This window comes from Centruroides sculpturatus, unplaced genomic scaffold (assembly GCF_000671375.1).
Source record: "Centruroides sculpturatus isolate CEXI.00-Female unplaced genomic scaffold, Cexi_2.0 scaffold54, whole genome shotgun sequence".
Lineage (NCBI taxonomy): Eukaryota > Metazoa > Arthropoda > Arachnida > Scorpiones > Buthidae > Centruroides > Centruroides sculpturatus.
This window is the reverse complement of record NW_019384340.1, coordinates 638,176-663,944: the sequence shown is the minus strand read 5'-3', so window position 1 is coordinate 663,944 and position 25,769 is coordinate 638,176. Positions and strand designations below refer to the sequence as shown.

Genomic DNA, 25,769 nt, shown 5'->3' with positions numbered 1-25,769 from the left:
TAAAGTAAAATAATTAAGTTATTTATGTAATTTAATCAAAAGTTAGATGTTATTTAGATGGATATTATTACTTTATTCAGCTCGCATCAAAATGAAACGGGCTATGTCATTGGATCATATTCATCGTAGAAAGAAAATTTCTTTTAATGCATATTTATAAAAGTTTAAAACTACTCGTTTTAATTACAAAAAAATAATTAACATTTTAATATTATTTATCAAAAATTGTTAACATAAACGGATAATAATGCAAATGCTCAATATTACATCATTTAAATTTCACGTCGGGAGATATTTGTCACTTCTATAATTCCTATTACAGGCAATTATCTTTGAAAAGATAATTATTTTTCTGATTTGAGCTTTGGAGGAGGAAATAATTGATATCCACATTGAAAAAACTTATAAAACGATAATTCGTGAATTTCCGGACGTCTGCAACCACGTGGCCAGCATTTCCAAGGTACCGCCGATTCCTTCTTCTCTCCTTCCTTTTCCATATTTCTTATATCTACAGAAACGTTGTATTCGAAACTAAATATTAAATTTCATACATTTATAACACGTTATTAAATTAGACGTACAGTACGTACTTACAAATTTGAAATAAGCTTCTAACGGTCGTAAACTTCACTATTAACAGCCTTCAGATTTATGTAATAAACGTTTTTCGCCGCGAGATGGCGTTTTGGCAGAGTAAAATGGCCGAGGTCCCGAATATGGAAGCGCTTAATTCTGGATTAAAAGCGGTGAAAGCTCTGAGGAATACGACTAGAGAAGTATTCAAATTATTAGCCGATGGCATGAAGGCTTGCCAGGGCGACGAAGGGAAGGAAAAACAATTTCTTTCTCAATTACAAACCTCGTTGGCTAACGTCATTTCTCGTCTCAGGTATGGCTGACATCACGCATCTTTTCGCGGAATTTTTTCATATGGTAAACAATCGTTTTTGATATATTTTAGGGATCTGGAAACTGCCTGCACGTTGTTGGGAAATCCGACGACACCATTAACTCTTGGTAATTCTGGATTATTGAGTCAAGATCCTACTTACGATAAATCTCCTTTATATACCGATATGATCAAAGTTTATCGATGGTGCGATAAGGTGAGAAATTCTGGCCCGTGTACACTTTTTCAAGAGGACCGCTATAATTTACATTACCAACTTGTATGGGCAAAAATGTCAATGGAACCGGTTTCTAAAGGTCGGTTTTTACGTTGAACCGGTACCGGTGTCTGTTCCTCGTGCTCTACGTCGGTCGAGGCTGTTGACACCCACTGGGTGAGCCCTCGCACTCCTAAAACTATATAACGTCGAGTACTCTCGAACGGTCGGGTGGGCTACTCGAAGCCGTCGCGGTTGCATGGGCTAAATACTTAAAGGCAATAGTCTTGGTGAGCAACGTCACTCCAGATCAGGCACCACCCGGAAGTAGGCCGGTGTCGGGGCTGTATCTCCTAAAGGGTGGCATGTAGAGATGTGGTTCCTTTTGACTTTTTTGCTCTTATGAATGCGGTGTATGGCTCTGACGAGATCCCAACCATCTCGTTTGAGGTGTGATCGTACCCAAATTTCCCGGTTGCGTTAAAAAATAGAATATAAGTTTCTGTAGACTGATACCTGCCTTAATACAGATGGACCCGGTTAGGATGGGAAACTTGATTTGTTCGTATCGTGCAGACGTGTCCTCTCGGTCTTATAGTCTACTTTGTAGCATAATGGGGAAATTTTTACTTTGTTTATGGGTATTTCTGGCCACTCAAATAACAGCTATTCAAAAATTATTATAAGTAAGGATGATGTATTTTAAGTGTGTACTATACCACTACAACACCATATTTGAAATGGAAAACGTGACTATTTACAATGTGCATTGATGCTAATATTTCTGTTTACCTTCATTAAGAGAACATACATTATGTTTAAAATATTCTGTGACGATAACTGTAAAAGTTTTAAATGCAATACCGGTTCTCAGGAAGCAGCCTATTGATGGAACGCTGTTTCCTAAGAAGTAATGCTTTTCTTTTTTAAATGTGGTGCCAAAAGTGATTGTATTGTGTACTGGAAACAAATTGTGCCATCTGTAGTTATAAAAGTATTGTTTTTAATGTGCACATCATGACACATCACTTATTTAAAAAGTTCAAAAATATAAGTTATTATTGTCCATAAAACAATGGTCCAAATGTAAAACTATATGCAAACAAATTTTCTTTATAAAGTAAAATAATTAAGTTATTTATGTAATTTAATCAAAAGTTAGATGTTATTTAGATGGATATTATTACTTTATTCTTCACTGGAGAACAAACTTCAAATAATTTCTGATATTAATAATTAGTTAAATTATGGAGCTAATACTGTTGTACTTTAATTAACAACAAAAATTATATATATAATTTTTATTATTAATTACAGGTAACCCCCGTAAAACATGGTAGTTACGTTCCAAAAAATTGCCATGTTATGCGAATCTGTGTTATACTAAACAAAGGACTAATACGAAAAGGAGGGTTAGGTTCCAAAAATTAAAAAACATGCTAGTATATTTTCACAATTAAGATAAATATCTTCATTAAAATATTTTTAAGTGATACATATTAATATAAATTAAACAATGTTTTCTTCGTCATCACTAAAAACACTATTAATTAACCGAGAGCGTTTTCTTTTTGGCAAGTTATCCTTATCCTCTGAGCATTTTTCTGCATTATCTTCAGATCCATGCTTTACCTTTTGCAAAATGTATGTAATTTTAGATTGCTTGCTTCTAGTTAAAAGGTCTTTATAAATTTCCTTATATGGTGCTAAGCACTTATGAANAAATTTTCAGCTTGACTGGCGAAACGATTTGCTAAACGGGAAACAGCGTCACGAATTACGTATTATTTGCTCTGTTTTTTAGTAAATGTCAATACACTTTCTACACTTTGTCAAAAGTGTAGAAAAAGTCAGCGGTTCACGCACCATTTCTATAATTTTTACAATTGGTTTTATTTCTACAATCTTTTTATTTTATTATTTAATTTTATCTATTTCTATTAAATCGAATAAGTTGTGCAAATTAGAATAATTTTAAGTGATTTTATTTACCGGGTTAATATTCTACATAGTTTTTAGATTACATTTTTTGATATATAATATCTATAATTGCGACTTCTTCCCAAAACCAGTTTTTAAAGAATTGTCAAGAGCTGAAGAGGAATTTAGACCCGAAATGCGTACAAAAACGACAATTCGGAATAATTAATTTCGTCACGCTCTTCTAAACACATATCTTGTATGATAAGTCCTACATTTGTCGAGTTGTGAGATTTAAGAAGTACAGCAATTGAATAGGACAAGAAGCTTTAAACACATCAAACAAATAATAATCGTTTTATAAACATCTATGGGCGTTGAGTCTTACATTTATAAATTTCAAAACAATTTTATTAGAGATCTTCGAAGCTTTTCACATTCACATTCCAGTCTACGACACTTAAATTTGACTAACAATCGGATCAAAGTATTAGTATACCCATGCCTTTTTGTCTGTAGTTTAGTTTAACTATTCAATCAATGAATATAGATTTTTTCTTGCTGCATAATCTTTATCAATTTTCCAATCGCACAATCATCCTTTTCAAAAAAATTATTGATATTTTATTAAATATCGATTTTGTTAATTTATCTTCCAATCCGTTTTTATAATTCACACTGTAATCTTTTTTATCTGCATACTTAGCTGAATGGGACCAATTATAGAGATTTTAATCTTTTCATTTGTTATCTTCCTACAGAATTAAGTGATAAAAAATTGAAAGATCTCAATTCTAGATATGAAGATTAATGAACTTCCTTACAATGACTGTAACATTATCTGTTACCGTATGTGTTCTTTATGTTTCGAATCAATATTAAGTACTCCCATTTTATATTACAAAATTTATCGTTGGTATCTCCGCTACTTTTGGTTTCATTTTAGAAACATCTGTAATTGTAAACAACAAGAAACAAGCATTACAATATTATAGATGCATTTATAGTGTACTGCTGGTAACCTTCAAAAAAAAATCAGTCGTCAAAAATTATACTGTATTCTGGAACAGTGAAAGTGAATATATAGTGACTGTTTTTTCGTTTTTTCGACTATACTATGGCCGAAAAGATTTTTAAATAAAGGAGTAATTAAAGTTTAAAATGAAAACAAGGGATTGTAATTTTAATGAAAGTAATTGTTCTTTTAGATAAAAATATATATATAATTAAATTCAATTAACCTACTGTAATTAAAATATTTGTATCATAAATTGGTTATATATTATGCAAGAAGAATATAGGCTACATTACATATAATATACACTAACTGAACGAAATAGTTTTTGTATTTTTATATTTAACTCGTTACACTTTAGTAACTTCGGATATTTATAGGGAATAAGAAGAACTTAGAGACGTGTCGGAGTTGCCGTGATCGTCTAGTGGTTAGGACATTGCGTTGTGGCCGCAATAACCCAGGTTCGAATCCTGGTCACGGCACTTTTTTTTTAATTATTACTAATGATTTATTCATTTAAATGGTAATATTTCATAGGAACAAACAAATAAAAACTGTTTTTGTTTATTTCAATTCAAAACTTTTCCCTTGAAAGCAGTTATATAGATGAATATCAAGGGGATGAAATCGTATTGAGTAATGAAGTATATACAAGAAAGCATTGTATAATAATTAAAAACAAATCACGGGGTGAAATTAAGGGAAGGATGAAGTGTCCAGGTTTTAAGGTAACGTCCACCTTAAATTAGTACTGTAGTATCTTACCACTGTACTGTACATTATATTTTTCCGTTAGCAATGGATTCGTGCGAGTCATCTATTAGCTGTTTCCAGAGGAAACGTTTTAAATTGACATAACTTGACCACTTCTCACCGGAAAAACACACAATTTCATAGGAAAATATGTTAAAGTGATCGATACTTGTTAGATGAGAATTATTACTTCATTGTTAAATAATACTGTATTAAAAATACAAGGTATATCGATAGAAATTAAACACGACATTAATATGATGACTTGGAAAGTTAAATGCGTGTAAGTATTCATTCTATTATTTTAATGAACAATTGCCTAAAGTAAATGTTAGTTTTTTTTTTTATTATAACGAGATGAATAGGGTGTCGGTGTTATGTGACGGTGTCGTATACTGTAACGAAGCGTGGATATGTAAATGATTGGATGCGACGAACAAACTAGATAATGGTTCAACTGTGAATGTTATCGTGAGGGGTGTTTGTAAGGATGTATTGTAATGAAGTCGTCCAAATAACGAAATTCGTGCTTCTTCGAAATCCTCTTCTTCGTCCTAGGAAAAAACTGACATTTTTCCGTGTAAATAAGAATGGTTATTTAAAAAAAATTATAATGACTTTACGCAATATATAAAATGTACTGTACGTTTTTAAACAGTAAGTAGAGGCTACGTGTTAATTCTACAAATAAAAGCAATGATTCTAGAAAGAAAACGATGGTATATGGCATATATTACCGCATTCTCTTAGTTTTCGTTCAAATCTACACAAAAAAGTAAACAGAAAGACATAGTTCCCTGTGTTTTCTCTCAGTTTACAAACTCGGAAAGAATTTCTCGTATTTTTCAGTGTTTTCATGCCGTTCTTCACAAAAAAAATGAAACAGCCAGCGGCGTTCACAGACTGTAGAAAGGGGGCACATGCTACGAAAAAACGGCATCGTATATCAGTGCCGTAACTAGGCAGGTGCAACAGGTGCACCCGCACAGGACCCACTTGAAAGATGGGCCCAAAATGCATGTATTTGTTTTATTACTTTCCCAAACCTAATTAATCAAGGGGCCTAAATGCAAATTCCTGCACAGGGCACAGGAATGGCTAGTTACGGCACTGTCGTATATTATTCAAGAAGCTTCAAACTCTATGATTCAATGTCGGTTCGGCGTGGCTCTGATTGCACTGGGGAGGTTAACTTGGCCTCGAAAACAATGGATGTAGTTTTGGTCTATGTATATAAAAACAGTTGCATGGGATAACCAGAAGTCATGAATTTTCTATTGTTTGTCGATAATGAAATTTGGAGCACCCTTGGGATTAGAAAAAGGGGGCGCGTGACCCAATGTACGGGCGCTCCTGAAACCAAATGAGAGTAAATGGAAGAAAGGAGACTGGGAGACGTATTGTGTAGGAAGGAGTGTACTAGTATAATTCCTTTTTATTTACACCAATGTCTTGTCTTATCACCGACATATTCTCCATCATTGTCATAACGTAATTTCGATACTTTCAAATTCGTGTACGCTTCTACTTGAGTGGCGTATTCTCTGATGTATTCGACAGAAGAATGTGAATAACATTCATTTTTAACATAAACAAACCGATAAGCGCTTTATTACAATGTCAATTATCTCAAGTTTCAACGATTGACCTCCGCTTTCTTTGTAGCTGCAGGAATGGGTAGAGTTGGGTGACAAGGTCACAGTATAAACTGTGAAAAAAGCATGGGGATTAAAAACCCTTAAAGCTTGTAGTTGTTATACTTAGCCATGGGCACAATACAAGGTCACAGTAGAAACTAGAAAATCTTTGTCCTCCCACTAGCAATTGTCGAGTCTATTGTATTTGTAAAATAATGCAACTGTTGTTCAAAATGGTGATCGATAACATCTGAAATGTTTACCATAGCAACGCTTAAGCAGTTTTAGTACAAACACTTGGATAAAACTGTTAAAAATGAAATATGAAGTCTTCTTCGAAAACAAAAGACTCTTACAAAAAAGATATAGAAATATTGACTCGTCGCTTACAACTAATCGGTAAGTACATTTTTATATGCGTAATAAAATCATATTCTAATATAATTCTTCTATATCTGTAGAAAAGGAGAGGAAGGCCCAAAAAGAAGACTACGAAGAACAACTACGAAACAACGAAAAAATTATAAAAAAATTGAAAGAAGAGGTTGAAGAATTGCACCAAAGAAAGAAATTGCTAATTTCGGTAAATATATTCAACTTAAAAACCCGTCTTCGGAAGCATTTTTAGTAATTTCTATTGTTATTTTAGCTAGATCAAGAGAAGAATGTTAAAATCGATCATTCTGCAATTTCGGAAGGAAGAGTTAATTCACTAAACGTGCAAGTAATTTTTAATGTTTTTTATGTAACAATTTAAACGATTAACTTGCTTGGATTAATAAATTTTAAAGTAGGGGTAACGGGGCAGTTGTTACCATGTGTTTTTAACAGTTTCTGCTGTCTGCAGTACCTCACTTATGGCCTGATAAACAAGCGTATATCAATTTAGATTTGTAATGGCAAGTGAGCTATATAAACATATATATAATACCCCGGCCAGATGGTTGAGCGGTCCGGGGATCGAATCCGGACGGGTAGAAAAATCCCCATAATTATTCCTGGTTTCCCCAACACAAAACTTAATTAAAACCTATTGTTTTCGTGTAGCATTATTTTCGATTTCTTGTGCATCTCGTGTTGGCATCTTCATGTTTACAGTGTTAACACTGACAATATTACAAACTTTTGCTGTATTCTAGGAAAATGTGGACAAACTGAAGCAAAAATTATTTGATCAGACTAAACAGTTGGATTTACTTCGTTACTACAGTAGTAAGAAAGAACAACGATTGAAAAATAAAAAGATTCAATGCAGCGAACTAGCAAAAACAGTTGGGAGAATTAAAAAGAAAAGAAGCGCTAATATATGGAATAATAAAGTAAGTTTTTATAAGAATTAAGTTATACCATTCTTGCGTTTTTATAAGTACAGTATAGGGGAGAATGCGTGGNTGTTAGAAATATACCATAGTAAATAATAATTTTAAATTATTAATTATTCTTATTTTATATTTCTAACATTTTATTGATAGGTTCATGAACACGCCAGTCATGCCTCAGCAATTCTCAATCAAAATTCACTGAAACGATCGAATATAAACCCCCTTTTAGCAACTAAGAGATTCCGAAGACCTCAGCACAATGGTCACAACGTTTCTCCCCAGTGAGTATTATGGTAATTTTAAAATTTATAAAAATATTACTCAGTTTAATCAAAACATTCTTTTTCATCACAGAAATGTGGATGCTTTTACATCAGGTCTACATAGACTATTTCCAGACATGTCTATTGAAGTTATGAGACCATGTGGAAGTTCAGCTATGCTGAAAGTATGTATTTGCTCTAAAATTATTTTAAATCTTTATAATTCTTTTACTTCTTTTATACATAAATTGTATTTTATTATTAAAGATTACATTGGCCAGAACTTTAAAAGCTCTTGTAATATTACGAGGTTTGATAATTGAATGGGTAGTCATAAAAGGATATAATGAGGATTTCTATACTGATGATGATAAAGTAAGAATTTCATTTAATAAACTCAAAAAATAATGCATACTTTATTTTATTTCTTGTGCACTAATTAAAAATTGTTTATTTTCCAGTTGGATGTTTGGTCTGATTCTAGATATAAAGTTTTTCAGAAGGTAAGATTAAATGATATATTTTTATTTTAAAAATCAACAGATAATTTAATAATTTTAATGTAATATAAATATCAAGTTTAAAAAATCTAAATACTGCTGTGTGAGAATTTTAAATTATCTAAGTCAGATAGCATTCTACAGTCATGTTGTAGAATGTTTTGACTAAGGAGGAGTAATTAGTTAGAGTCTAGATGCAAAAAGAAATATGTCCATTTAAAAAATATGAAGTATAAAGAACGTATTATGATCAAAAAGGAAATGGCATTTAGATCATTAAATTAGAATTTACTAAAATACAACAGATCTCATATTTGTTTACGAAATATGATGGCTTTGCAGAAATAGTAACATGTCGAGAGTGTAGATTTAGGTAAAACTAAGCAAAGTATCAATTTTTTTCTTAATTGATATACAGTCAAAACTTGATTTATGAACATAATTCATTCCTAAAAGTTGTTTTCAAACTGAAACAAATTTTCCCGTAAGAAACAATGTAAAATGGATTACTCTGTTTTGACCCCCCAAATAAAACCCCTTTTTTTTTTACCTTTTTAGCTGTATTTCATTCATAAGATTGCCTACAAATGCAATATATAATAGATAGTATTATGTATATATAATATTGTATTATCTACATCCATTTTATATACAGGGTGGGGCAGAAAGGACAGACATTTTTTAAAAAATCACAACTTCTGTAATTGTTACTACAAAAGATTTCTTGGAAGATGTGAGTTTGTGTTGAAATAGCATTTTACAGAAGCAAGTGTGGAAAACATCATCTCCCATATGTTGTCCATTATCAGTAATGCATTTCTGGAATCGTTTTTTGAAGTCAGCATCCACTCTTTCTAACATCACTCTGTGTGTAATCCCCAGGCTTCTCCTGTTGCACAATGGCCAATTTGTAGGGATGGAAATGGTCTAAATGCAGAATACACTGTACTGAATGATAACTGATGCCAAGTTCAGAAGAATGCTTCCGAGCAGATCAACGAAGACTGTGCAGCAAGGCTAGTCTGATGGTCTCCACATTTTCAGGGGTACATGACATTCGTGGTGCTCACGGCAGTCTTTTGTCCACGAGTGTACCTCGCATATGAATGCTTTAACCCAACGTAGGATGGTGTTATGAACAAAAACGGCTTTGTTTCTGTGGATATTGAAATAACGACGAAACTCGCGCTGAACTGACACAATAGACTCGTTATTCTTGAGGAAATAGTCATATGCAAACACATAGCATTCGATTGTCTATGGCTCTATGCCTTCAACTAAAAACACAATGCTAAGACCTCACTACCTTCATGCCACCTGCCAAACATCCGTCACTTCACCTGTGGTGAGTTCTAGCCATTTAAAAAACATCCGTCCTTTCTGCCCCACTCTGTATATAAAAAGCAAAATGATTTGTCATCGCCAACTGAGACTGAAACCATCAATAATCCATCAGTGCTATAAATAGAGACTCAACCCTGTTGCATGCAATATAATAAATAAATTAATTTTTTTTTTATTTATTTAAGTACCGAAAAATGAAAGTAGTAGCTTACTCGCATGCACGTTGAAATATAATTTGAATAACTACATCATCAATGGTTTGTGTTGCAATGTGTAATGACACAAGACGATTTCTGCTTCACTAACTTCTAAATCAGTAGTCCTGTCATTGATTGGTCGGACCATTGACTTTCTTTAACATAGGAAGTTGACCATCAGTGGCTGCTCTGCCGAGTAGCTTGCTCGGAAACAAGTTATTGTATGGCAACCAGAGCAAATAAGGCATTCAAAATTTGTTCTTAAAAACCGAATTGTTCATAACCCAAGGTTTGACTGTATTACATTTTTCATCTGGGATACTTGTTTGGAAATATACTGAAATAGTTTGAATATACTGAAATAGTTTTCAAACTATTTCAATATATTCCGTGCAAGGTAAACTGAGAAACTTTGTAGCAATTCAAAAGGTATAAAATGTAGTCTTGTGAAAAAAATAATAATAATAATAAAGTAGATAAACAATCGACTTTTAAATAGATATTCCTTTAGTTTTGTCAATTATATACAAACTTCCTTAAAAATTGGGATATTTTGTATTCAAAGAAATGTTTATGACAATCTGTAAAATTGAACCAATACATTGTATAAAATTGTTGCATGCAAAACATTGCTTGAACATATTTATTTGGAGAAATTTATATTTATTATTAATATATTCAAAATTGCTTGGCACAGTTAATACAGTATTTTCTTTGTGGTAGGTGACAGATCATGCCAACGCAGCTATGTTGCATTTTTATTCACCACTGTTACCGGATCTAGCAGTGAAATCATTTGTTACTTGGTTGCATAGTTATTCTTCTCTTTTCACTGCTCCTTGTCGCCGATGTGGCAATCGTCTTCACAATAATATGCCACCTACGTGGAGAGACGTTCGAAATTTAGATGTGTATCACGATGCTTGTAGACCATAAAATTTTCATCATATCATTTTGTACATATTGGTATATTAAATAAATACTTGTTTATGCTATTGAATTTTGAGTTGAAATTTCATCAAATTCTTTTCTCTTGCTGTTCTTTCGTTTACAACTACACTTAGCAACTACAAAGGTTATTTCTTTCAGTTTACATTCATTTAAATTATATTTGCACAAATTTATGATTATAAATTATGCTAAAATTGTCACGGCCCGAAAAACTTAAAGGGAACCGCACCTTCTGGGATAGGATAAGCTCGTCAGGTAACAAGCCACGGGCTGAACTTCACAGGCCAAGGAAAACACCAGCAGAAAAGAGATTGCCCTAATAGGCGGGAAGGCGGCGAAGCCAAACACGTGTGACCCAAGGTAGCGGACCGCGTGGTGGCGGAGGCGAGGGCATTCAAACTCTCGGGGCCACCGGGAAGCGTGCAAGCGAAGGATAGGGTCGAGGTAACGTGTGGAGAAAAGAGGCCTTCGTCTGTAACCGAATCGGGGACAGAAATCTATTATCGGGGTAACAAAAGTCCTCGTGCTGATAATAGAAGAAAAAGGGAACTCGCGGGTAGTCGGGCAACAGAGAGGCTAGTGAGGTCGCGGCAAAACGAGTGGGCGCGGTTCACGACGATCGACCAAAAGTTGAGGGAGTCGCCGAACAGAATTAAGCTGGTAGGCGCCGGAAATCAACTTTCGGCGACAGTCGACTTTGGAGCAGGGATTTCGGTCATAAGGGAATCATTGGTCACTACATCGGTGACGGAAACGAAGGGAGAAATCCAACGGGTTGGAGCCTTAGGTCACCGGAACGATGCGGCAACGGTCCCTAAAGAGCTGGAGGAGGAAGGCCCCCACAGAATCGCGGTGGGTTGGGGCTTGTATGAAAGAATGGTAACTGGGGCGAGAAATATTGTAATTTCCGGAATTCATCTGGGTAAGAATAAAGTTGCTGATTGTCTAGTATATTTTGGAATTTGTGGATGTGATTATTCCTAGATAATAACTGTCTAAACCGGGTTCATATTCTCGGTTTAGACATATACAGGTAACAAGCCACGGGCTGAACTTCACAGGCCAAGGAAAACACCGGCAGAAAAGAGATTGCCCTAATAGGCGGGAAGGCGGCGAAGCCAAACACGTGCGACCCAAGGTAGCGGACCGCGTGGTGGTGGAGGCGAGGGCCAATAGGATCAATAGGCGTATAGTTTTCTTTTTCGGGACCACCGTCGATGAATGAATTTTTCAATTAGAAGTAAGAAAATTGCGGCTATTGCGCCCATAAATGCATACCCATTAAATGGTATGCCTCCAATGATCGGACATAGTACTCCGGATAGGTGTTTTGAAATGGTGTAGATTACGGACTAGATTTCTGCAGATTATAATGAAGATATCCTCAAAATACTTGTAATCCCCATTCCTGTTTTCTTTTTCGTTTTTTCGGCTATACTATGGCCGAAAAGAATTTTAAATTAAATAAAAAATAAATTGAATTAATATAATAATTATAAATGTTTTATTATAATAAAGGAGTAATTAATGAAAGTAATTGTTCTTGTAGATAAAAATATATATATAATTAAATTCAATTAACCTACTGTAATTAAAATATTTGTATCATAAATTGGTTATATATTATGCAAGAAGAATATAGGCTACATTACATATAATATACACTAACTGAACGAAATAGTTTTTGTATTTTTATATTTAACTCGTTACACTTTAGTAACTTCGGATATTTATAGGGAATAAGAAGAACTTAGAGACGTGTCGGAGTTGCCGTGATCGTCTAGTGGTTAGGACATTGCGTTGTGGCCGCAATAACCCAGGTTCGAATCCTGGTCACGGCACTTTTTTTTTAATTATTACTAATGATTTATTCATTTAAATGGTAATATTTCATAGGAACAAACAAATAAAAACTGTTTTTGTTTATTTCAATTCAAAACTTTTCCCTTGAAAGCAGTTATATAGATGAATATCAAGGGGATGAAATCGTATTGAGTAATGAAGTATATACAAGAAAGCATTGTATAATAATTAAAAACAAATCACGGGGTGAAATTAAGGGAAGGATGAAGTGTCCAGGTTTTAAGGTAACGTCCACCTTAAATTAGTACTGTAGTATCTTACCACTGTACTGTACATTATATTTTTCCGTTAGCAATGGATTCGTGCGAGTCATCTATTAGCTGTTTCCAGAGGAAACGTTTTAAATTGACATAACTTGACCACTTCTCACCGGAAAAACACACAATTTCATAGGAAAATATGTTAAAGTGATCGATACTTGTTAGATGAGAATTATTACTTCATTGTTAAATAATACTGTATTAAAAATACAAGGTATATCGATAGAAATTAAACACGACATTAATATGATGACTTGGAAAGTTAAATGCGTGTAAGTATTCATTCTATTATTTTAATGAACAATTGCCTAAAGTAAATGTTAGTTTTTTTTTTTATTATAACGAGATGAATAGGGTGTCGGTGTTATGTGACGGTGTCGTATACTGTAACGAAGCGTGGATATGTAAATGATTGGATGCGACGAACAAACTAGATAATGGTTCAACTGTGAATGTTATCGTGAGGGGTGTTTGTAAGGATGTATTGTAATGAAGTCGTCCAAATAACGAAATTCGTGCTTCTTCGAAATCCTCTTCTTCGTCCTAGGAAAAAACTGACATTTTTCCGTGTAAATAAGAATGGTTATTTAAAAAAAATTATAATGACTTTACGCAATATATAAAATGTACTGTACGTTTTTAAACAGTAAGTAGAGGCTACGTGTTAATTCTACAAATAAAAGCAACAATGGTATATGGCATATATTACCGCATTCTCTTAGTTTTCGTTCAAATCTACACAAAAAAGTAAACAGAAAGACATAGTTCCCTGTGTTTTCTCTCAGTTTACAAACTCGGAAAGAATTTCTCGTATTTTTCAGTGTTTTCATGTCGTTCTTCACAAAAAAAATGAAACAGCCAGCGGCGTTCACAGACTGTAGAAAGGGGGCACATGCTACGAAAAAACGGCATCGTATATCAGTGCCGTAACTAGGCAGGTGCAACAGGTGCACCCGCACAGGACCCACTTGAAAGATGGGCCCAAAATGCATGTATTTGTTTTATTACTTTCCCAAACCTAATTAATCAAGGGGCCTAAATGCAAATTCCTGCACAGGGCACAGGAATGGCTAGTTACGGCACTGTCGTATATTATTCAAGAAGCTTCAAACTCTATGATTCAATGTCGGTTCGGCGTGGCTCTGATTGCACTGGGGAGGTTAACTTGGCCTCGAAAACAATGGATGTAGTTTTGGTCTATGTATATAAAAACAGTTGCATGGGATAACCAGAAGTCATGAATTTTCTATTGTTTGTCGATAATGAAATTTGGAGCACCCTTGGGATTAGAAAAAGGGGACGCGTGACCCAATGTACGGGCGCTCCTGAAACCAAATGAGAGTAAATGGAAGAAAGGAGACTGGGAGACGTATTGTGTAGGAAGGAGTGTATGGTATTGAGTAGTCTAGTATAATTCCTTTTTATTTACACCAATGTCTTGTCTTATCACCGACATATTCTCCATCATTGTCATAACGTAATTTCGATACTTTCAAATTCGTGTACGCTTCTACTTGAGTGGCGTATTCTCTGATGTATTCGACAGAACAATGTGAATAACATTTATTTTTAACATAAACAAACCGATAAGCGCTTTATTACAATGTCAATTATCTCAAGTTTCAACGATTGACCTCCGCTTTCTTTGTAGCTGCAGGAATGGGTAGAGTTGGGTGACAAGGTCACAGTAGAAACTATGAAAAAAGCATGGGGATTAAAAACCCTTAAAGCTTGTAGTTGTTATACTTAGCCTTGGGCACAATTCAAGCTTCGAAGCTTGAATCTTACCCTGAAGATGGCCTATAATAAGGTTTTTGGGAAATATTTTTACAATAAAATAAATGTTTTATCTTTATTATATAGAAAATTATAAAACTAGAGAATAAATGGTTAACGAAGAAAATGAGATTAGAAGAAGCTCAGTTTATTAACCAAAAGTATAAAGAAATTAAAGATATTTTACTTCAGGTAAGTGTTTTTTGTAAAAAAAAAACATCATCATATTTGGCACATTGTAGCTTTATGGGGCACAGGCAAATTCGAATTAAGGGTCCTCCATGTACAGTGTTGAATTCAAATATTTTTCTTCGGGGAATCACCAGTATTCTTTCTTTTTTAACGTGACTTCCAGATAAATTATTATTAACCAAATTGTACAGGGTATCCCAAAAGTTTCCATACATACAAAAGTGAAATGTAACTTCACAAAACATTAAAATGTTAGCATTAAAGATTTGTGTCAGTGAATTGAGGGAGTAAGGCAACGGAACACATGAGTGATCTGCCAATAGGATAAACTTCTAGCAGGACTTTCTATGTGGAAACTGGATTCTGTTTAGGTGTTAGACACATGAAGAAAATCCAGAACACTGCATGGTGGCCAGCCCATTGAACAGGCACAACCAACTAAGTGTTCAATGGTTTTTATTTATTTGACCACTGGTGAGCTTGATTTGTGTCACTGTATGGAGACTTTTGGGATACCCTGTATTATTTAGCCTACGGTAAAATTGGTTGTATTATGTTGTTTCGCTTAATGTCGCAGCTTCCAGCCAATAACTTAAATGAGAACTTCCCGTATTTTCAAACTTTTAAAACAATTCTCTTTTTAGCAGAAATATACTGTAACATGTTCTTAATCTTACTTGTTTAGATATTATGATGACTTATCACTTGAAATAAAATTAATATTAATTACATATTAAATCAAGAATTAGTCAAAAATACAAGTACTTGTACGATAAAACAATCAGTAAATTCTGACTGTAGAAAAACTATTTTTGAAATATAACAACACTTCAAGGATATATTTGCAGTTTGAATGTGCTTAATTACCTGAAAGGTCTTCAGATGGTTAATCATCCAAAAAGTCTTTATTAATAAAGAATTGTTGACTCTAGGAAGAAACCATTTGACTTTCTTATATACAGTGAAACATGTTAACATGACCACTGAAGAGACCAGCTCAAAGTGGTCAGGTTAGCAGGTTTCATTGTATGTGTGTGTGTGGTGAAAATAAAATTATATTGCTATATGTATTAGTTACTAGTGTTTCAATACATATGTGATAATACCAATTGAAGTTAAAGTTTTGTTTCTCTTTTTTAGGAGCAAAAATATTTTGAAAAACAACTTGATATTTTAATAGAAGAATTGAAAGATTCTAAAAGTAAAAAAGAAAGTATTGAATTATTAAAAGAAAAGGCTAAATTAGCAAGAGATCTACAGTCAAACAAATTCAATAAATCAAAAAATAGACTTGAAAAGACTAGTCAGAAACAGAAGACAAGAATTGTTAAATATCAAAATCAGCTGTCAAAACTTAAAACAAAACAATATAAACAAACAGTAAGAAAGGTAAGATTATATTCTATTATTAAATAGAATATATTATATATGATTAAACTTCTTTGAATATTAACAAAATTAGCCAACAATTAAAAAAGAAGATTCAATATACAAAAATGATAAAGCAGAAGAAAATTTTTATGAAGAAACACTACAAACAATTAAAGATATTACAGGTGTATCTTCTATTGAAGTTGAGTTGAAATGTTTTACTTAAATATATATTATTAATTTTTGCAACTAATAATGAGAAAATGATTCTAGGAATTTGAGGAAAAATATTTCCAACAGCAAACAACCCGTAAGGAATTAGAAACACTTCGTGATGAATTGCAACAAAGATTAAAAGAATTGAAAAATGAAGAAACAGAAGTAGAAATTACCTTAGAGAAATTAAGAGATACTAATAATTATAACAAAATGTATGCTTTCTAATATATCTACATTTCAGTAATATTAAAAATAAATTATAATCTTTATTTGTAGGGATGTTGCAAAAGATTTAAATCAAAAAGAATTAGCTCTGTTAGCAAAACAACAGCAAAATGAAAACGAAATGAAACAAATTAATAAACTATTGGGAACTATAAAATTATCCTTACAACATATTTTCATAAGTCTCCAAAATATTTTAATCCAGGTATAAAACTGTTTAGAATTAGCTGTATAAGGAACGTAAAAATATAAAAATTGGAATATCTAATTTTTATAGGAAAATTATGAAATTCCAACTAAGAATCTTTCAACTGAAGAACTATTAAAACTATGTAATGATGGTGTTAAAATTCTTCTTAAAAATATTAAAGACCATAATTTACATGAACTGAAGAAGAAAATAGAACTAGAAGGAGTAAGTTTAATCAATTCTCTCTCTTATTTGTTTATTATATTTGACAGATGAATAAATAAAATTTGTTTTTCAGTTTCAGGAACAATTAAAACCAGTAATAGTTTCAGACATTAAACTTAGAAAAGAATTATCAGGTATTTAAATTAATATTTAATCTTATTTTTTTAAAATTAAAACTAAATTACTTATGTTAAAAACCTACAGTTAAGAATCCTTCATTGAGTGATAACGATGAAAATCTTGAAGAGTGTCGCGCATCCATAAAGGAAGCAGCAAAAAAATTTGTGGAAATAAATACAAAGAATAAGAGTGAACAAATACAAATAATTCAGTTATAAATAACTTCTGATCTTATAAATAATGCATCTTATGTGTTATGTTATTAAAATTAATTTTCTGTTTCAAATATCCATAATATTGAAAAAAATAAAACATTTATGTATAATAAATAAATTATTTATCATGGCTTTATTAAATTTACATCATCTGCAGCTTTCTGTTTTAAGTTGTGTAATTCTTCATTAAGTTCATTCTTTAACATTTTCAATTGTTCATTCTCTCGTTGCAAATTGGGAAGAATTTTCTCTAATGTATTACAGGATTCTACAAAAGTTTTGACCTAAAGAAAAAAATATTTTAATACATATTAATNAGATAATTTAATAATTTTAATGCAATATAAATATCAAGTTTAAAAAATCTAAATACTGCTGTGTGAGAATTTTAAATTATCTAAGTCAGATAGCATTCTACAGTCATGTTGTAGAATGTTTTGACTAAGGAGGAGTAATTAGTTAGAGTCTAGATGCAAAAAGAAATATGTCCATTTAAAAAATATGAAGTATAAAGAATGTATTATGATCAAAAAGGAAATGGCATTTAGATCATTAAATTAGAATTTACTAAAATACAACAGATCTCATATTTGTTTACGAAATATGATGGCTTTGCAGAAATAGTAACATGTCGAGAGTGTAGATTTAGGTAAAACTAAGCAAAGTATCAATTTTTTTCTTAATTGATATACAGTCAAAACTTGATTTATGAACATAATTCATTCCTAAAAGTTGTTTTCAAACTGAAACAAATTTTCCCGTAAGAAACAATGTAAAATGGATTACTCTGTTTTGACCCCCCAAATAAAACCCCTTTTTTTTTTACCTTTTTAGCTGTATTTCATTCATAAGATTGCCTACAAATGCAATATATAATAGATAGTATTATGTATATATAATATTGTATTATCTACATCCATTTTATATACAGGGTGGGGCAGAAAGGACAGACATTTTTTAAAAAATCACAACTTCTGTAATTGTTACTACAAAAGATTTGTTGGAAGATGTGAGTTTGTGTTGAAATAGCATTTTACAGAAGCAAGTGTGGAAAACATCATCTCCCATATGTTGTCCATTATCAGTAATGCATTTCTGGAATCGTTTTTTGAAGTCAGCATCCACTCTTTCTAACATCACTCTGTGTGTAATCCCCAGGCTTCTCCTGTTGCACAATGGCCAATTTGTAGGGATGGAAATGGTCTAAATGCAGAATACACTGTACTGAATGATAACTGATGCCAAGTTCAGAAGAATGCTTCCGAGCAGATCAACGAAGACTGTGCAGCAAGGCTAGTCTGATGGTCTCCACATTTTCAGGGGTACATGACATTCGTGGTGCTCACGGCAGTCTTTTGTCCACGAGTGTACCTCGCATATGAATGCTTTAACCCAACGTAGGATGGTGTTATGAACAAAAACGGCTTTGTTTCTGTGGATATTGAAATAACGACGAAACTCGCGCTGAACTGACACAATAGACTCGTTATTCTTGAGGAAATAGTCATATGCAAACACATAGCATTCGATTGTCTATGGCTCTATGCCTTCAACTAAAAACACAATGCTAAGACCTCACTACCTTCATGCCACCTGCCAAACATCCGTCACTTCACCTGTGGTGAGTTCTAGCCATTTAAAAAACATCCGTCCTTTCTGCCCCACTCTGTATATAAAAAGCAAAATGATTTGTCATCGCCAACTGAGACTGAAACCATCAATAATCCATCAGTGCTATAAATAGAGACTCAACCCTGTTGCATGCAATATAATAAATTAATTAATTTTTTTTTTTTTTATTTAAGTACCGAAAAATGAAAGTAGTAGCTTACTCGCATGCACGTTGAAATATAATTTGAATAACTACATCATCAATGGTTTGTGTTGCAATGTGTAATGACACAAGACGATTTCTGCTTCACTAACTTCTAAATCAGTAGTCCTGTCATTGATTGGTCGGACCATTGACTTTCTTTAACATAGGAAGTTGACCATCAGTGGCTGCTCTGCCGAGTAGCTTGCTCGGAAACAAGTTATTGTATGGCAACCAGAGCAAATAAGGCATTCAAAATTTGTTCTTAAAAACCGAATTGTTCATAACCCAAGGTTTGACTGTATTACATTTTTCATCTGGGATACTTGTTTGGAAATATACTGAAATAGTTTGAATATACTGAAATAGTTTTCAAACTATTTCAATATATTCCGTGCAAGGTAAACTGAGAAACTTTGTAGCAATTCAAAAGGTATAAAATGTAGTCTTGTGAAAAAAATAATAATAATAATAAAGTAGATAAACAATCGACTTTTAAATAGATATTCCTTTAGTTTTGTCAATTATATACAAACTTCCTTAAAAATTGGGATATTTTGTATTCAAAGAAATGTTTATGACAATCTGTAAAATTGAACCAATACATTGTATAAAATTGTTGCATGCAAAACATTGCTTGAACATATTTATTTGGAGAAATTTATATTTATTATTAATATATTCAAAATTGCTTGGCACAGTTAATACAGTATTTTCTTTGTGGTAGGTGACAGATCATGCCAACGCAGCTATGTTGCATTTTTATTCACCACTGTTACCGGATCTAGCAGTGAAATCATTTGTTACTTGGTTGCATAGTTATTCTTCTCTTTTCACTGCTCCTTGTCGCCGATGTGGCAATCGTCTTCACAATAATATGCCACCTACGTGGAGAGACGTTCGAAATTTAGATGTGTATCACGATGCTTGTAGACCATAAAATTTTCATCATATCATTTTGTACATATTGGTATATTAAATAAATACTTGTTTATGCTATTGAATTTTGAGTTGAAATTTCATCAAATTCTTTTCTCTTGCTGTTCTTTCGTTTACAACTACACTTAGCAACTACAAAGGTTATTTCTTTCAGTTTACATTCATTTAAATTATATTTGCACAAATTTATGATTATAAATTATGCTAAAATTGTCACGGCCCGAAAAACTTAAAGGGAACCGCACCTTCTGGGATAGGATAAGCTCGTCAGGTAACAAGCCACGGGCTGAACTTCACAGGCCAAGGAAAACACCAGCAGAAAAGAGATTGCCCTAATAGGCGGGAAGGCGGCGAAGCCAAACACGTGCGACCCAAGGTAGCGGACCGCGTGGTGGCGGAGGCGAGGGCATTCAAACTCTCGGGGCCACCGGGAAGCGTGCAAGCGAAGGATAGGGTCGAGGTAACGTGTGGAGAAAAGAGGCCTTCGTCTGTAACCGAATCGGGGACAGAAATCTATTATCGGGGTAACAAAAGTCCTCGTGCTGATAATAGAAGAAAAAGGGAACTCGCGGGTAGTCGGGCAACAGAGAGGCTAGTGAGGTCGCGGCAAAACGAGTGGGCGCGGTTCACGACGATCGACCAAAAGTTGAGGGAGTCGCCGAACAGAATTAAGCTGGTAGGCGCCGGAAATCAACTTTCGGCGACAGTCGACTTTGGAGCAGGGATTTCGGTCATAAGGGAATCATTGGTCACTACATCGGTGAAGGAAACGAAGGGAGAAATCCAACGGGTTGGAGCCTTAGGTCACCGGAACGATGCGGCAACGGTCCCTAAAGAGCTGGAGGAGGAAGGCCCCCACAGAATCGCGGGGGGTTGGGGCTTGTATGAAAGAATGGTAACTGGGGCGAGAAATATTGTAATTTCCGGAATTCATCTGGGTAAGGTCCATTATCAGTAATGCATTTCTGGAATCGTTTTTNAACAAATAAAAACTGTTTTTGTTTATTTCAATTCAAAACTTTTCCCTTGAAAGCAGTTATATAGATGAATATCAAGGGGATGAAATCGTATTGAGTAATGAAGTATATACAAGAAAGCATTGTATAATAATTAAAAACAAATCACGGGGTGAAATTAAGGGAAGGATGAAGTGTCCAGGTTTTAAGGTAACGTCCACCTTAAATTAGTACTGTAGTATCTTACCACTGTACTGTACATTATATTTTTCCGTTAGCAATGGATTCGTGCGAGTCATCTATTAGCTGTTTCCGGAAGAAACGTTTTAAATTGAAATAATTTGACCAGTTTGCACCGGAAAAACACAAGTTTCATAGGAAAATATGTTAAAGTGATCGATACTTGTTAGATGAGAATTATTACTTCATTGTTAAATAATACTGTATTAAAAATACAAGGTATATCGATAGAAATTAAACACGACATTAATATGATGACTTGGAAAGTTAAATGCGTGTAAGTATTCATTCTATTATTTTAATGAACAATTGCCTAAAGTAAGTGTTAGTTTTTTTTATTATAACGAGATGAATAGGGTGAGACTGTCGCTCACGTGATCAACGCAACACGTGAGTGATCTACTGAGGGGATGCATTTAGGGAAGACTTTTTTATGGGAAGCTGAACCCTATTTAGGTGTTATAAAAGTGAAGATAAATCAGAAAATTGAATGTAGATAGAAATTAATTGATTTACAGAAAATCAATAGATATTTTGGGGTGGGATGTACTGTACTACATGATCTACGTTAAAAGTATTTAAACTTAAACGGAACTACCGAGTTTCGTAGCAATTAGTCGAACGGCCTAGGAGTGTATAGCGATACAAACAAACAAACATCCTCATATATAGGCCTATAAATTACATATTCCTTTATACTTATGAAACAGTTTAAACACAGCATCCGTGCTCTCAATGAAAATATCTTTAGAAAGTTTTAGCATTTTGCAAATATCCTTACATCTTTGTTAACAAAGTTGCACAGACAACTGTACAACAAGCCGCCACTCGAAAACATCGAGTGATGTTTTCACTTCCCAGGACGAGGACCTACGGGTTGGATTTTGGGAAGCGGTGTTATGTGACGGTGTCGTATACTGTAACGAACCGTGATATGTAAATGATTGGATGCAACGAACAAACTACTTAATGGTTCAATTGTGAATGTTATCGTGAGGGGTGTTTATAAGGATGTATTGTAATGAAATCGTCCAAATAACGAAATTCGTGCTTCTTTGAAATCCTCTTCTTCGTCCTAGGAAAAAACTGACATTTTTCTGTGTAAATAAGAATGGTTATTTAAAAAATAAAATTATAATGACTTTACGCAATATATAAAATGTACTGTACGTTTTTAAACAGTAAGTAGAGGCTACGTGTTAATTCTACAAATAAAAGCAATGATTCTAGAAAGAAAACGATGGTATATGGCATATATTACCGCATTCTCTTAGTTTTCGTTCAAATCTACACAAAAAAGTAAACAGAAAGACATAGTTCCCTGTGTTTTCTCTCAGTTTACAAACTCGGAAAGAATTTCTCGTATTTTTCAGTGTTTTCATGTCGTTCTTCACAAAAAAAATGAAACAGCCAGCGGCGTTCACAGACTGTAGAAAGGGGGCACATGCTACGAAAAAACGGCATCGTATATCAGTGCCGTAACTAGGCAGGTGCAACAGGTGCACCCGCACAGGACCCACTTGAAAGATGGGCCCAAAATGCATGTATTTGTTTTATTACTTTCCCAAACCTAATTAATCAAGGGGCCTAAATGCAAATTCCTGCACAGGGCACAGGAATGGCTAGTTACGGCACTGTCGTATATTATTCAAGAAGCTTCAAACTCTATGATTCAATGTCGGTTCGGCGTGGCTCTGATTGCACTGGGGAGGTTAACTTGGCCTCGAAAACAATGGATGTAGTTTTGGTCTATGTATATAAAAACAGTTGCATGGGATAACCAGAAGTCATGAATTTTCTATTGTTTGTCGATAATGAAATTTGGAGCACCCTTGGGATTAGAAAAAGGGGACGCGTGACCCAATGTACGGGCGCTCCTGAAACCAAATGAGAGTAAATGGAAGAAAGGAGACTGGGAGACGTATTGTGTAGGAAGGAGTGTATGGTATTGAGTAGTCTAGTATAATTCCTTTTTATTTACACCAATGTCTTGTCTTATCACCGACATATTCTCCATCATTGTCATAACGTAATTTCGATACTTTCAAATTCGTGTACGCTTCTACTTGAGTGGCGTATTCTCTGATGTATTCGACAGAACAATGTGAATAACATTTATTTTTAACATAAACAAACCGATAAGCGCTTTATTACAATGTCAATTATCTCAAGTTTCAACGATTGACCTCCGCTTTCTTTGTAGCTGCAGGAATGGGTAGAGTTGGGTGACAAGGTCACAGTAGAAACTATGAAAAAAGCATGGGGATTAAAAACCCTTAAAGCTTGTAGTTGTTATACTTAGCCACGGGCACAATACAAGGTCACAGTAGAAACTAGAAAATCTTTGTCCTCCCACTAGCAGTTGTCGAGTCTATTGTATTTGTAAAATAATGCAACTGTTGTTCAAAATGATGATCGATAACATCTGAAATGTTTACCATAGCAACGCTTAAGCAGTTTTAGTACAAACACTTGGATAAAACTGTTAAAAATGAAATATGAAGTCTTCTTCGAAAACAAAAGACTCTTACAAAAAAGATATAGAAATATTGACTCGTCGCTTACAACTAATCGGTAAGTACATTTTTATATGCGTAATAAAATCATATTCTAATATAATTCTTCTATATCTGTAGAAAAGGAGAGGAAGGCCCAAAAAGAAGACTACGAAGAACAACTACGAAACAACGAAAAAATTATAAAAAAATTGAAAGAAGAGGTTGAAGAATTGCACCAGAGAAAGAAACTGATAATTTCGGTAAATATATTCAACTTAAAAACCCGTCTTCGGAAGCATTTTTAGTAATTTCTATTGTTATTTTAGCTAGATCAAGAGAAGAATGTTAAAATCGATCATTCTGCAATTTCGGAAGGAAGAGTTAATTCACTAAACGTGCAAGTAATTTTTAATGTTTTTTTATGTAACAATTTAAACGATTAACTTGCTTGGATTAATAAATTTTAAATAGGGGAAACGGGGCAGTTGTTACCGCGTGTTTTTAACAGTTTCTGCTGTCTGCAGTACCTCACTTATGGCCTGATAAACAAGCGTATATCAATTTAGATTTGTAATGGCAAGTGAGCTATATAAACATATATATAATACCCCAGCCAGATGGTTGAGCGGTCCGGGGATCGAATCCGGACGGGTAGAAAAATCCCCATAATTATTCCTGGTTTCCCCAACACAAAACTTAATTAAAACCTATTGTTTTCGTGTAGCATTATTTTCGATTTCTTGTGCATCTCGTGTTGGCATCTTCATGTTTACAGTGTTAACACTGACAATATTACAAACTTTTGCTGTATTCTAGGAAAGTGTGGACAAACTGAAGCAAAAATTATTTGATCAGACTAAACAGTTGGATTTACTTCGTTACTACAGTAGTAAGAAAGAACAACGATTGAAAAATAAAAAGATTCAATGCAGCGAACTAGCAAAAACAGTTGGGAGAATTAAAAAGAAAAGAAGCGCTAATATATGGAATAATAAAGTAAGTTTTTATAAGAATTAAGTTATACCATTCTTGCGTTTTTATAAGTACAGTATAGGGGAGAATGCGTGGGTTTTAAATACGCCGCTGTTTGTACTTGCTTCCTTGTTTAAATTTTATATCAATGTCTAAAAAAATGGAGACGAGTATAGTTTTTTTGTTATCATTTTAGTTTTAACCCATGACCATTGTTATTGATTGCGAGTAAAAAGTCTTCAATTCGTCGATTATCTTTCCAAATTATAAACACATCATCGACATAACGGTATTTTTTACTCGGTCCGTTAGTTTTACCACCCTGCAGTTCATCTCTTCTAACCATTTTGGATTTTCAAGGGATGCTAATACGCTTCCAACAGCATGAAAGTATATGATAGAAAGAAAGCATGTAAAAACCCTTAAAGCTTGTAGTTGTTATACTTAGCCTTGGGCACAATTCAAGCTTCGAAGCTTGAATCTTACCCTGAAGATGGCCTATAATAAGGTTTTTGGGAAATATTTTTACAATAAAATAAATGTTTTATCTTTATTATATAGAAAATTATAAAACTAGAGAATAAATGGTTAACGAAGAAAATGAGATTAGAAGAAGCTCAGTTTATTAACCAAAAGTATAAAGAAATTAAAGATATTTTACTTCAGGTAAGTGTTTTTTGT

The 25,769-nt window shown here is 33.6% G+C and overlaps 1 protein-coding gene, 2 long non-coding RNA genes and 2 other non-coding genes across 5 annotated transcripts; 4 read left to right on the top strand and 1 right to left on the bottom strand.

Annotated features, from left to right (window-relative positions):
- Positions 1-183: 183 nt before the first annotated feature.
- On the bottom strand, positions 184-678 carry LOC111634068. The gene is made up of 2 exons (XR_002758142.1): positions 598-678; positions 184-511 (listed from the first exon to the last, which is right to left on the bottom strand). It is a non-coding gene; the product is annotated as an uncharacterized LOC111634068 (long non-coding RNA).
- On the top strand, positions 297-11,051 carry LOC111633916 (mediator of RNA polymerase II transcription subunit 27-B-like). The gene is made up of 8 exons (XM_023378573.1): positions 297-463; positions 644-892; positions 965-1,109; positions 7,910-8,040; positions 8,114-8,207; positions 8,290-8,397; positions 8,484-8,525; positions 10,787-11,051. The coding sequence occupies exons 2-8, from the start codon at positions 681-683 to the stop codon at positions 10,997-10,999; spliced, it is 945 nt and encodes a 314-aa protein (XP_023234341.1). The 5' UTR covers positions 297-463; positions 644-680; the 3' UTR covers positions 11,000-11,051.
- Trnah-gug lies at positions 4,458-4,529 on the top strand. The gene has a single exon. It is a non-coding gene; the product is annotated as a tRNA-His (tRNA).
- Positions 11,052-12,783: 1,732 nt separating the features above from the next.
- Trnah-gug lies at positions 12,784-12,855 on the top strand. The gene has a single exon. It is a non-coding gene; the product is annotated as a tRNA-His (tRNA).
- Positions 12,856-17,222: 4,367 nt separating this feature from the next.
- LOC111634083 lies at positions 17,223-17,874 on the top strand. Its single transcript, XR_002758148.1, has 3 exons — positions 17,223-17,335; positions 17,409-17,469; positions 17,540-17,874. It is a non-coding gene; the product is annotated as an uncharacterized LOC111634083 (long non-coding RNA).
- Positions 17,875-25,769: the final 7,895 nt, after the last annotated feature.